Genomic DNA, 14,681 nt, shown 5'->3' with positions numbered 1-14,681 from the left:
TTGAGATATGGAAATTTTCTGGAATTTCCAGAAAAAAAAAACACCAGTAAATTTATGGAAGTTTTCAGGCAACTTTTCTTACAAAGAAAAAACCCCAAAACGCCTCATACTTAGAAAAGTATTATTGTTACTTTTTATCAGATCTATGAATAGTATTTGGCAAATACCAATTTATTTTCCTAACACATCGGTAAATAGATAAAACAATGTTGCAAAAAATTGACAAGGGAAAAAAAAATAAGCATGTTATTTATCTTATCTACTTGTGTTTACCTTATCTTTAACTGCTTTTCTCTTTCATCGATTTTGTCTTTGTCAGCTTTACTGCCATTTTGGCATCATAGTCTTTCCCCCTGCTGTTTGCATACATAAGATAATTTTACTGGTCCTGAGAGCCCTTGTACTTTTTTTATCCGACATGGCAGGTCCTAAGACAATGAAACCTTCATGTCACTAGATTACCATCACCATTTGTTGCTTTTCACTTCAGCTCCCACATGATTTCAGCAGTCAAAACCTTACTAGCCACAGAACTGGAGATTAGTGCTTCATGATACTTGAAAGCTAAGGTTCCAACTTCCAGTTATATGATTTTTTAGCTGCATGCTATCTTTAACAGCTGGTAAGATAGTAGCTGCTGTCAGAATTTGAAGCTGTGAGAAATGGAAGGGAGCAGTATGACTAATTGTGATGCACACATTCACGTTCTATCTCTTGCTTTACAAGTTTAAAAAAAAAAATGCTTTCACTGTTACAAAGCTCATAATCACAGCACAGTACTTGTGCACAGTATTTGTTCCTACTCCAGCCGGTTCAAGAGATACCAGAACTTAATACTGTCAAAGATGAGCAGTGTTTTGGGCAATGATCCAAGGCAGAACATGGTCTACAGCAAAACTCTTCTAGTGCTTCCCAGAACTCTCATATAATTTTTATTCAATAACTAGGAGGCATGATATTGAATGATACCACGATATACTAAGCAATTTTTTCAGGAATGAAATTATTTATTTTCTTGAATGTACATGGATATTTTTCCCTTTTTTTTGAGGAGAACTTGATTTTCAATCTAAATCTTAGCATGCTGTAGTGTTTTCATTGTAAAAAGTACAAAGAACCTCCCCAATATAATTCTGAAAATACCTAATTTAGTTTCATGACATATTTGGACGGAAAAGAGCAAGTGAGTAAGGGACATGGGGAGGAATTTAATGTCTGTTTCAGAGTTGTATATCTTTCATACCTAGAAGAAGTAAGAGGAAAGCAATGAAGATGCATGCTGAGCAACTTTTAAAAGTTAAGAATTCTGAAAGGGTAAAAGGAACTAAATTGAACTTGGCAACCATGTAATTGCTGGGAAGGGAAATGATCATGATTTTTATTGGCCTGAAGATTATGTAGATGAAGATATTATTGTGGCAAGTGAATCTTAATGTATTAAAAAATGAATGAGAAAAGGGCTTATGCCAAGTGCACTTTCTTAGCCTTTTTTCAATTCTTAAAAATATTGCTCACAGAATACATTCTATGCAAATCACACTTCTTCAAACAGAAAGGAATGTATATATAATTTATATCTTCTTCTTTGTAGGACCAGAAAAGCTATTACTGTGTTCAAAATCAGAAGGTATATTAAAAAAGAAAGAAATATTAAAAGCATTTAAAAGAAATATTAAAGCATGGTTATACAAGTGAGACTTCTCATATCTACTTACAAGTGCTAAAACAGCCACCTGTACTATCTGCATGCTTCAATATTCCTGAAATCTCTTTTCAATTTTTGCTTTCAAATGTACTTAAATTTTGAGTGCTTGCAATACGAATGTCAAGATTTGAACAATGAGAAAATCCTTTGCATAATGAGAGAAATGGTAAAATCAGTTTGTATTTAGCCTAAATGTATGCTTAGCAAGAGCAAAAATGCTGACATGCTTTCTTTTCAAACATAAGGAAATTTTCTGATATCTTATTGTAATATGCAAGGAATTAAATATTTATTGGCAAAATTATATGAGTGATAAATGGAGATGTACATGTGAGAAAAAAAGCATTTTCAGACAAATTTTGAAAAATGTACTTTATTCTGAATACTTTCACTGTAAAACCAGATGATATTGGTATTCTGGTTCATTCCAGGAGGTTCAAAGTATTTTAGAAACCAAAGGTAGAAAGGCCATTACTCCCCTATTACTATCATTCCCCTAAAGGTGGAAATTTTACTTCTTGTGTTCATTTTCTTGGGGAGAATGGATTAAATTTTCTTCTATCATGTAGTTGAAAGGGAAAGTTGTCTTATTTGGTTATCCCATAGCCTGCCATGGTCATATTCTAAAATATTATAATTGAAGAAAGATGTTATTATGCAAAGCTATTATGAGAAAAATATCTGAATATCTGAGAATTAACAATTTAAGAAAAAGGAGTCCTTTTATTTTAAAGATCATTTTAATTCTTATTATATGCCAGAATTATATGTCAGAATGGTGAAATAATTATGTTATAAATGGGAATGATTCTTCTTGTGGAAAACCACAGTTAACAAGACCTGCGTTTATGAAAGACTATTCAAAGGAGTGCTTTGCTATTAAGTATCCACTGAGTTGTATTTATCTTCTACCATTCTAAAAGTTCTTACAGTCAGTAACTCATTCAAAATTTCAGCATAGTTACTGTGATACATAAGCAAAGGGTTTGGTTTAGTAGCAAAAGTTTGATAAAAATATATTCAATTTTTCTAGTTTGATAAAAATATAATCTATATTTTAGGAAAAATATTACATGCAATTGTATAGTGAATTTCAGCAGTACCTATTGTAATACACTGTACCCAGATATGTATTTGGGAAACTTATTCTGATATAAATTTTGAAGTTAAAAGGGGTTATAATTTTATAGGAAAACACAAACATTTTCTTGTATAAAAGCATAGTTTTTCATGAGTTCAATAAGTAAAAATAATTTAATGAGAAATATAGAAAATTATGACTCGTGCTCTTGTGGATTTCAAAGGAAACACAACATTTAATATTTAAAGAAAAAGTTATGCTGTTTGAGAGCACATGTAGTATTTTTAGAGATTGGAATGGCATAGTGGGTGAGTTTACAGTGGGTTTGAGTAATTTCTGCAGTGTAAAATATGAAACCTAATTCAATATCCATATGTTCACTCATGATCTTTCACAGGGCCCTAATGCTAAAAGGCAAATACATTTTAATTAAAGCAGAAGCTGACATAAATCCATGTTCTATAACTTGGGCATTAGCTTGCAATTCCACTCAGAATATTAATTATTTTATTCATAAATGAATGTCTAAAATTGTAGTTTAGTTTACACTAGTAGATGCTAGCTCAAGCTTATAGTAGTTTCTTTTCTGAGCTCTGATTTGGTTTCATACCAGAGGTCCCTTCCTTCTATATCCACTCATGAAAATAGCTTCGCATAGCACCACAGTTGAGACAGTAAATGACAAATTGAAGTAGTTCTGAACTGAAATTTATTATTGATTATTGCAAAGTGAATTCTCATATTTTATATTTAAAAATTACATATCCAGGATGTTAATTATTTGGTCTAAATTATTTGATCAAAACATTTCTGATGCAAGTATTTGAGATTTTAGTGGCAAGGGCTCATTTTCATTCTTATTTCTTTTTCTATATCAAACTCATGACACAATATATGCCTTTCAGAAAAGCACATGAGATAGTTAAGAGTATTCCTTTGAGAAGAGAACTGTTTTTTAGTTTCCATAGGAGTCCTAAATTTAAATAGGAACCTTGATAAGATTTAGCTAGTGTAGCAAAATTCAGCTCATCTAAGAGGCCTATGGAATTTGTAAATACCAAAAAGAGAGATAATGTGTTTTACAAATAACTTTTATCATGTTTTTGGAAATCCAGAAATTCCTTAAACTTTAGTTTTTCAAGAATGAATGTCCTTAAAGGAAAAAAATATTTCATATATCTTCATTTTCCTCTTTTTCTCCACATGTACAGGTGTATATTTATCAGAATATAATCACCTTATATTTCTTGTTGTATTTTCTTTAATGCTGCTACACTAATCCCTTACGATTTTGCCTCTAATCTGTACTCCTGAGAAATACACGCATCTGTCCTTGGGAAGTCATCATTGATTAAAACAAACAACAACCTCGTAATGTCTCTCTGTAGAATCATTACAGCAAATTGTGTGAGGATTAAATAAGGCGACAATAATAATTTAAATATCATGTGTAGCTACCTTAAAATTGTTCTATCTAGCTCTTCCATCTAATTAGGGTTTGGAAAGAATCCTACCTTCCATTAATACTTACTATGCACTTTCACTAAAAAAGAGATTAAACAGCAGTGATTTTTTTTTTAAATATTCTGTGGAGAAATGCTTGCACAAACTATATTAATTGAGCTCTAAAATAGTGATGCTAAACAACAAAAGCAAGGAAATGCACAGTGAAGCAGGAAATGTACCATATGTTATTGTATACCTGGGTACAATGGGGACACAATCTTAATGGCTTTCTTAATATTTCTGTTGTACCAGATATTGGTGGACATATGGTATGCTGCCTTTTTATATGCTTGTGTCTTTTCATTATTTTGTTAGCTGACTTTGATAGCATTTTCTATTTGTCTGCTGTTAGGAAAAGGGCTTTAAAATGTTTTGCTTATTTATCTGGAGTTTGAAACCCATGCATTTTCTTCTGCTTATTAATTTATACCCCATTTTTAAAATTTTCTTCAAGAGCAGTTGCTTATTACATTTATTTTTAAGCTTTCCGTAGTCTTAGCCCCTGTCTGGCAGTAATATGAAATACAGTTGCATTTTTCACATGCAGATGGGTTTAGACTCACTGTCAGTGCGGGCCAAACAGATGGCTAAAGCAGCAGCAACAGCTGCAGAGCTCACCAGGCTTTGCACAACCAGGATGGTACAACCATAGAATCATTGAATTATAGAATCCTTTAGGTTGGAAAAGACCTTCAAGATGATTAAGTTTACCAGTTAACCCAGCACCACTAAACCATGTCCCTAAGCATCCTATCTACACATCTTTGAATACCTCCAGGGATGATGACACGGCTACTTCCTTGGGCAGCTGGTTTCAGTGCTTGACAGCCCTTTTAACAAAGAAATTTTTTGTAATATCTAAACCTCCGATGACACAACTTCAGGCTATTTTCCCTTGTCCTTTTTCTTGTTACTTGAGCACTCATGCAACTGGCTTCTTCCCTGACTGCCCCAAAGAACCTCAACTAGTTCCAGCTGGCAACGAAGTTTCCCATTTCACTCAGCTCCTAGTGCCCTTCCAGCTGAGAAACAAAATACAACAACTTCTTGCAATATCATTTCCTGGATACCACGTGTTTTCAAGTTTGGCTGATGCAGAATACCAAAGGGAAATGTTTCCTTAATTTTTTTATGGCCCAATCTTCATAAATGTTCACATTTAAATAGGTTGCTTATTGCTTCCATCACATGGAATATACACATTGAAATCACAGAAGTCCAGAAGTAGTCAGAGGAAATATATTATGTAGTAGAGAAGAGCAACTGGGCCAAATCCATTTGACATACATGTGATTTACTCCACTTATATCCTGGCAAAAATGCCCTTCATTAAAGCAGTGATCTCAGGGCTTCTTACTGGAGGTATTTGAAGACTGTTTAAACCAATGTGGAAATAAAAGGACATTGTTGTACATTAGCTGGTCAATAAACATTCTTATAAGACATGGCTAGTTTTATGGCCTAAGATCAGGGCTAGTTTTTTAACTAAGATTTAGTAATTTTTGGCAAGTGTGAGTACTTTTGTCTGAACATTTAAAATTTTACCATTCTAATTTTCATACAGCAGTTCTGGTAGCGGCTCATTATATGTGTAGCTGCATTAGTTTAAATAGGAAATAGAAGGCATAATGAAAGTCTCCTAACTTTTTATAATGTCAAAAACCTTACATGATATCTAGCAATGCCAGACAAATTGTTTCTGAAATGTTTAAATAAGAAACATTTTAAAAACAAATAACTTGATTTGTCCTGAAAATTTACCATGTGTATTCCCAGGAAATCAAGTAATTTAAGTCCATAGCCATTGGTTAAACCTAATATTTTTTCATATATTTTAGTTTGTTTTCTTTAAATTTAATTTAAAACTTTTTCAGTTGCTGGTTTTAAGGAATTCTATTTTTAGTTTATATATCTTTGATTAGCACATGAATGGGAAAGGATAGAACTATGAGTAATTTTACACACGTATTTTAACAAAGAGTCGTTCATATAACTTATCTAGAATTTTTTATAAGGCAAAGTCATTATTGAAAATCATTAAATGAAAGTAATTAAAAAGGAAACAGCTATCTTTTTCAAAACGATTCCAGTAAAATTCAGTAACAGCAACCAAGCTGTTGCACAGCCTAGTCGTGTATCCAGCAGGGTGAAGAACTTGCCGGCTTATTGATTCTTACTGAAGTAGGGCTTGGCAATCAGTCTGTATCTGGAATAATTAGTGGGGATGTTAATCAGTAGACAGGAGCGTCATGGGGTCCCTGATGCTATGAAGAATTACACTGCTATGCCAGCTCAAAGGCTTTTACACTTTGGCAGCTAAAATGTTTTTGACATGTGGCACTGTTTTTTCTAAGAACGTTGTTTTATAAATGGTAGGAAGATTAGATTAGATTAGATTAGATGTGTGTGCACAGTGGCATGACTGACCTGTCCACACTGTCAGGGAATGGATTTACAAATGGATTACAATTGCAAAGAATTAACTGGGTACCATTACAGTGGTAAAAAGTCTCCACATTTTGGTAAAAAGTCTCAGGTTCCTTGACATTTTATTCAGACTTTGCTCACAAGACTAGTGGGGTCCCAGAATCAATAGTAAACCAATGCATTTGTGAATTGTCTTTGCTGAAAACCTGTTCAAGACACATAAAGGGAAAAGAGACACGGTAATTGCACCATGGCTTTTAGTAGGATTTGAATGGAAGTGCAAAGATGACATGGAGGGAATTGAAGATGTATGCCCCTAAGCTTAAAGCACAATAAATTAATCATGGATGAAATAAAAACTAGTAACATACAGAAACAGTTTAGATCTGACATGATTTGCTCACTCTTTCAATGTAGTCTTCTTGAGTCACCTTGTAGGGCTACTTTGAGTGTACTTAAGATCCTAAATTTTCATAAATGTCTGTTGTTCTGCGCAAGGCTACTGTCTGTTTACTGTGCTCTAAATTCTCCAGAAGGTAATAGCCAGTTTCTGGCACCCAGCTTGAGTGGATGTTCTTAGTCTGCTGCACATTGTTATTAGGAATGCAACATATCAACTCAAAATTATAAAAACTAACATACTTTTATCATAGTTATGTTTCAATTATAAATTTTATAGTGCTTAATCTATTTTCTTATTGTTATTAATTTAATATGAAGACATTATGCTAAACTAGTGGCTAGAATTCTGTCAAATGACAAGTTTGAGACCTCTTTAATCTTTTACACTATTCCCCACTTTCCCTTCTTGCCAAAAAACTCACAAGTTGAAGGTAAGTGTTTTAAATGTATCTTGAATAGCAATAGGACTGAAGTTCAGTGTTGTAGTTTGGTTTTATTTAGTTAGTTGTTTTATTAATGTTAGTTAGGTTTGTTCCTTGTACTCCCTCATTTTTCCCCTCACAGTCCCCGAGAGTTCCCACCACTTGGATCCCCAGTTACCTGCCAATCTTCTCACCTCTCCCTGTTTTTTCCTTATTTGGTCCCATCAGTCAGGGTTTGTTCGCTCCCTGTTGGGTGTCAATTCTGTAAACACCTCCAGCTTCTTCAAGAAAGTTCTGTATCAATCACCCCACCTTAGCCTTTCTATTTGTCCCAGGACTCTGTACCCACCTCTGTTATGTTATATATTGGTTGTTATAATTGATGTAATTTCTCTCTCGATTGTCCCCATTGGGTGAGCCAGGTTTCCACCCCTGTCCACCCACTCCCTGTTTAATCTGCTGCCATCTTTTGTTTCGTTGGCATTTTGTCTCTGCAACCACCCTGAGAGCATCTTTGTTCCTGCCCTGCCTGGGGGAATACAGACTGTTTGGGCTTGCAAACAAGTGTCCTTCTCTCATCTCTTCATCTCCTCTCAACGTGTGAAGCTACCAAAGCTGCGTTACCCACGCCTCAGCACTCAGCATTACCATGGTGGCAGACGCCGTTTCCCTGGAGTGCCCACACACATGGTGGCCACTCGGCCTCACATGGGCAGTGCTAGCCAGCTCATCTCGTCTGCTTGAGGTCGTGGCAGGTAGCCGCCGCAGTTCAGAACTGCCAATCAATAAATAATGGCTCCTACTAATCAAAACTGTAGCTTGCTTCTCACTGTGAAAGATAATTCAAAAAATTGCTCTGAAACCCTATGCCTTTTCATTTCTTATTAAGTAATCAGCTGAAAAAGTATCCAATGTGTACAAGACAGAAAGATTTTCTAAATTCTAAAGTCTCCTATTAAAATATTTTTCTTAGAAGAAATTTGAGCTGCAACTGTTTAAACTTGAACTGACTTTTCTGTTTTGTGTTGTGGTCACACCTTTTTAAAAATTCCATTTCAGAGTAAAGAGGCAGAAGAAAGTGAACACAGGATTTGGGACCGGACAAAGTTCCTTGTCTGTTGCTGGAGATTCTACCACAACAGTGAGTGAAGATATGGGAGATCACCAAAAAGCCCTGCAGCAACAAGGCTAACAGCAAAGAGGAAAAGCAAACAGTATTCATAAAGACATACAAGAAAGTTTCATTGAAGAAGTGCATGTCAGATATATATAGGAACGCTGTATGCATTGTTTCTATGTATTCCTGATTTTTTATAAGAACCAAGGAAAATATGCTAGAGTCAGGGTGCACGTTTCTAGAAGTTATGTTGGCCATTGTCATTCCTTTCCAGTTATAATAACTGTTCTCTTAAGCAAAAGGTGGACATAATTAAAATGTCCCATATTTTACCTTTGGGAAAAAGGACTTTAAAATGTGCATGGTCTATGGGAGAGGTTCACATTCTGTCCTGGGAAGACGTTGAGTCCGAAATGGAAGTCAGTGGTTTGTTTCTTGCTTTGCTTGTGTGTTTTACTTTCATACAGCAGCAGAAAAAAATATCTGTATCACAGGACCCTCAATTCTTCCAGGGTGACATGTGTATTACACTTTCATTAAAAAAAAAGAAGAAAAAATATTTTATATTAAATACCCCAAAATTATCACATATACATTTAGATTAAAGAAATATCCTTTCCTTATGTGTTTCTTATACTCATCACATAACAAAATTAATGCATCTCAAATTTACCTTATTGTCTACGTATCACATTTTAAATTAAATTTTACTTTATTAATTGCCCATGAAAAAAATTGTAAATGTCACGCAGGGAGTAACATAAATAAGATAAACTGGAAAAGCAGATTTTGAGAACATTAGAAAATTCACAATTTATAAAAACATCAGCCACTTTCAGCCATCAAGGGAGACATAAATTATAATTTTGTTTGCCATGTGCAATTGATAATGAATATCTTTAGATTCTATTTCATAAGGATTGCTGTAATTGCTCAGCAATATGTTTGTTTCATTCCTTATATCACTCTAAACAGAAAACATATCTGAGAGCTCAAATTGTATTTAAAGCTATGTCCTTTCTAAGAGGAGGTTGTTAGATCTCTTGATTTCTTTTGTAACCTAGGACCATACAAGAAGTGAAAAGCATTAAAGATTATTGATTACACAGGAAGCACATTTTTCCCAGGATTCTCTGAGCTGCAGATGCTTGGAAGCTGGGAACAAAATATTCTTATCACCCTCTCTGAGCTTTAGGCTGCTGCTGGAGATGGGATGCCAGAGCAGAAGTATCTATGTTTTGACTACCTTTATACATTCTTAACCATCTTTCATGTTTGTAATGCTGAACTAATTTCAGCTACTACCCCTCAGTACATGCTAAGGATACAATGAGGTTTCGTTGCCACAAAGCTGATTCACAAGTTGATCAACAAGGTACAGAGATACTGTGAGACAATTTATTTTTAAATGGAGTTTAAACATGTAATACTTACAAGAATTGACAATAAAATAAGATTCATAATTCTTTTTTTTCATAATTCAAACTTCTTCCCTTTATTAGCTCACTGGTTCAAGGTTTTATATTAGACAAAAGACCTCTGGTATTATTGCATGCATTGTGAAATGGCACACTGACTTTCTTTAAAACTCCATCTGCTTTTCTTATGCCAGCGTCTTCACAACGCCACAGTGTATGAAATAGCTGCATTGAAAATGTTGATGTGAACAATAGAAATGGAAAGTGCATAATTATTGATTTTTAAGTGCTCTCACAGCCAAAAGTACTTCTATGGTTACACTGAAGCACTTGAAAGTATGGCAACAAATAGCTTACTGATAAAAGCTTGTATCATTTAGATAAGCTTTAGAGATAAGATCTTTCTCTTTTTTTTCATTAGAAATATACCTCTTTTAAGGATGAAGTATGGTTTCAGCACTGGCCAAAATACCTATAAGCTCCAGAGTATCTTTTCAGCCTGTTGCATCCTGGAGTTCGGGTTTAGATTAGGGTTTTTAATTTATGTTAAAATAAGTCAAGTTCTGTAATCTTGCGTTTCCCCCGTGTTGTTGCCCCCCGCGGTTTCTGGCCCCATGCTGCCTGCTGCCGGACCTTACCCCTCTGCCTGTAACCACCCTGCCGTCCGGCCCTGGGAAACCCCGTGCTGGCCACCCCAAGCCACACGATCCCGCTCAGCCCGAGGCTCAGTGCCCGCCCCTGCGGGGTTCTCTGGTTGGTCGCTGTTTCTGGCGTCACCGCCACGGCAGCCGCCCCTATTGGACGGCAGGCCGTGGATCCTCTCGCCCTGCCCCTCCATAAAGCCCTATCCCGCCGGCAGTCAGGCGCCATTTTCTCCCATGCGAGTGCCGGGAGCGGTCGCCTCTTTCCATCGAACTGCGCCACGTGACCGATAAACCGTTCCTGCCAAGCACGGAGTAAATGGACAAATTCCTTACCTCTTTACCGGATCCCTAGCGCACGGTAACAGAGGCTGGCCAGCCCACGCGCCCGAGACACGGAGCCGTGTCCAGGAACCCGTGGCAGCAAACCCTGGCAGCACGTGGAAGCTACGCCACAGTCGGGCTCCCAAGAGCCGCGTGCAGCCGGGGAGAGCGAAAACCCACGCCGCAATTGGCGCCCAACGTGTGGCCGAGGCCAGCGCTCAGCTGATTGCGTGGACGGAGGTTCACCGCTGAGCTCCAGGAACAGCGCTGGGAGCCGCCGTCACCAGCCTGGGGCCGCGCCGCCGCCAAGGGGGGAGCGCCGCCGCCAAGCCAGAGGGGGCAGCGGTCCGCGCTGGACCACAGCTCTGTGCCAGACGGAAACCGAGAGCAGGGGCTCTCCAAAGTATGTCAGTGAAGTCTCCGTCGCCCACGGGGGACCAGACAGTGTGCCCTCGTGGGACACGAAGTGCAAACTTTCGCAGCCAAGAGGGCAGCAGAAAGGACACTTCTCGGGACTCCCGGACCAGTAATAACTGTGCCTAAAAATTAAGTCAAACAGTGTTAGGAATTACTGGGGAAATTGGGATTCTGTCTTTCCTGTCTCTATTCCTAAATCTATAGGAAAACCAAACAATGCTTAATTGGTGCTGTAGATAATTTCTGTGCTAACAGCTTGGTAGTGTAACATAGATATTGAGAGAAATCAAACCAGAAGCTAGTTTCTGCTGCTCTTTCTAACTCTACCATAAACTTTTTCAGATGTGCTCACTGTATTATATTACCCAGTAGGTGGGAAGCACCTGGCTGGTCTAAAAGTCATGGTGACAATAAAATATCATCACATGATGCTAGTTTTAAAATTTAAATTTCAGAATGTCAGTACAGTATCTTTTCTTTCTCAGGAGGAAATTTTAGTTTCTTTTGGGGTAGTCAATATTGACATTTATCCCATACATATCTTTCTGACCACTTATTGATCATATTTTATTTTCAAACACCTTCTGAATTGCACTTTAATGTTTTCTTTCTTGCCTCTTATAGATCACACAAGATGCCTTAATTTTTCATGATTTGTCCCTATTCCCTGAGACAGAGAAAACTCATCTACTTCCATTATCTAAATAAAATATTTATTTCATCTTTACATACACAGAGAACTTCAGAGGCCTCTCTGAAAAAGTAAACCCATAAATTAGTCACTTGAAAGTGAGTCAAAATAAGATGATGGATGATTACCCTGGATGCAGTTGAGAATGCTTGAGAATGCTAATTTATGACCTTTCCATAAAAATACTAGAATATTTCCTGATCTTAAATATACACCTATGATATTTGCTATATACCAATGTTCCCACCCATTCCTCTTCACATTTTACATGTGGGAAGAGAAGATTTGCAGATTTGTGCAGGACTGATTTGCTCAACATCACCAAGCATAATTATCGGAAAGCCAAGAAAACTAACCTTAAATCTGGTTGCAAATAATTGAGCTGTTCATCTTTTGAGATGAGTGGTGCCTAAAAGAGTGGAAAAAAATAGTTTTTCCTATTTTCCTTTTAAAGATAATAAATAGCATTAATATTTTATTAATCAGTTTTGCAAACTGATTGTAAATAGTGATAGAAAAACATAGAAATAATTTTCACAATGCTCAATTAAACCTTGTTTAATACCATAAATGTATGTATTATTTAATATTGTTACATGTGCAGAAAGAGAGGAAAGAATTATTTATGTGGTCTTGTGGTCCAAATAGCTCAGTTGGAAGAGATCTACAATGACCATCTACTCCAACTGCCTGACCACTTCAGAGCTGACCAAAAGCTAAAGCTTGTTGTTTAGGGTATTGTCTAAATGCCTCTTAAACACTGACAGATTTGGGACACTGATCACCTCTCTAGGAAGCTTTTTCTAGTGTTTGACCACACTCTCAGTAAAGAAATGCTTCTTAATGTCTAGTATAAACCTCCCTTGGCACAACTTTGAGCCATTGCTATGCATGCTGTCACTGGACACTGGGGAGAAGGGTTCAGCAATTCCCTCTCCACTTTTCCTCCTCAGGAAGCTGCAGAGGGTGATGAGGCTGCCCCTCAACCTCTTTTTCTCCAAGCTGGACAAGCCTGAAATCCCTAGCTGCTTCTCCAAGGACATTCCCTCCAGCCCTTTCACCAGCTTTTTTGTCCTTCTCTGGATTCATTCAAGGACCTTTATATCCTTCTTAAATTGTGGGGCGCAGAATTGCACAAAGCACTCAAGGTGAGGCCACACCAACACTGAATAGAGCAGGACAATCACTTCATTTGACTCGCTGATTGAACTGTTGCAGCCATCCTAGGATGGGATTTGCACTCAGGACTTCCAGGGCACTCTGCTGATTCACACTGAGCCTGCTGCAGAGCAGCACCCCTAGGTTTCTTCCTCCAAGACTGATCTCCAGCCACTCCTCTCCCAGTTTATTATAGTGCCCAAAATTACTCCATCCTTGAAGCAGAATATGGTATTTTTTCTTGTTAAATTTAATCCCATTATGCTACAATCTGCTAATGCTCCAATCTGTCTAGATGCCTCTGCAAAGCATCCTGTGCCTCAAGAGAGTCAACAACAATTCCCAGCTTGGTATCATTAGCAAACCTGCTAATGGTGTATTCAGGTCCTGCATCCAGACAGTTAATAAATATATTGTTATATTATTGATAAATATATTGAATTAAATGGGCCCTAAAATTCGACACTGAGGAACACTACTGGTGGTCAATTGGCAGACAGATGTAGCCCCATTCAGTACAACCCTTTGAGCTCAGCCCGTTTCATTACACAGCACACCCTAAAAACATTCATCCCACAGTTGGACAATTTTTCCAGAAGGATGCTGTGAGGCACAGAATTAACAGCCTTAATAAAACCCAGACAAACTACACCTACCACCTTCCCTTCACACGCAGGCAGATGACTTTATCAAAGAAATATATCAAATTAGTAATGTAGGACTTTACCTTTGCGAACCCATGTTGTCTGTGCCATGCTGATTTCCTCCTTCCCGAATTAAGTGCTACTTTTCTGAGGGATGTCTCAATCTCCCTCTAGAGTACTTTGAAACACTTTTCAAGATACAGGCCAAAATAACGTGCACTTATTGCACTGTTGACTTGATTAACAGGAGAGAATAATTATGAAGGGCCTATGACCAGTCCAGAGGTATGTCTCAGTAGGTTGGGAGCTATTCGTTTCATTAAGAACTGGTGACCTTTTTCTACTGAAATCTCTACCCTTGTATTCCCCAATCCACCTGTCTCCATTACTTTCTCAACTGAAAATTTTCTCAGAATAACCTGAGTCTATTTTCTCCATTTTAAACAGAAAGAAACCTTAAATGCTGTGTTTAAAATATGCCAGTAATATTCCATTTCTCAGAAAACATGAAGATTTTTGGATGCCTTTCACCATTACAAATGTTTTATCATGTGACTTCAGGAAGAAGACAGGCAATTTTAGTCAACTGAAATCAGAAAAGGTCTATTCATAATTTTGTAGAGTCTAAATCAAAATGACCTAAAACCCAACACTAATTTCAAAGGATATTCTAAATATATTCAACAAATATAACTGTGTAAGACTGCAAATGTGATTCAATTGCCTCC

General features: G+C 37.0%; 1 protein-coding gene across 2 annotated transcripts in view; it reads left to right on the top strand.

The window, feature by feature from the left end:
* The window catches only part of CCDC102B (coiled-coil domain containing 102B), a 376,483-nt gene that overhangs the window by 138,641 nt on the left and 223,161 nt on the right, over positions 1 to 14,681 (top strand). The window contains exon 6 of one of the 2 annotated variants that reach the window (XR_008434409.1): positions 8,603 to 9,994. Coding sequence is in view for 1 of the 2 variants with exons in the window: in XM_053961755.1 (XP_053817730.1) it covers positions 8,603 to 8,692 (90 nt within the window). In the remaining variant the exon portion in view is untranslated. Of the gene's footprint in view, positions 1 to 8,602; positions 10,099 to 14,681 lie in introns of those variants that run through there. The other variant, XM_053961755.1, reaches the window with a different exon arrangement.

This window comes from Vidua chalybeata, chromosome 1, assembly GCF_026979565.1.
Source record: "Vidua chalybeata isolate OUT-0048 chromosome 1, bVidCha1 merged haplotype, whole genome shotgun sequence".
In the NCBI taxonomy this organism is placed as follows: domain Eukaryota; kingdom Metazoa; phylum Chordata; class Aves; order Passeriformes; family Viduidae; genus Vidua; species Vidua chalybeata.
This window is presented reverse-complemented; position numbering and strand designations above follow the sequence as displayed.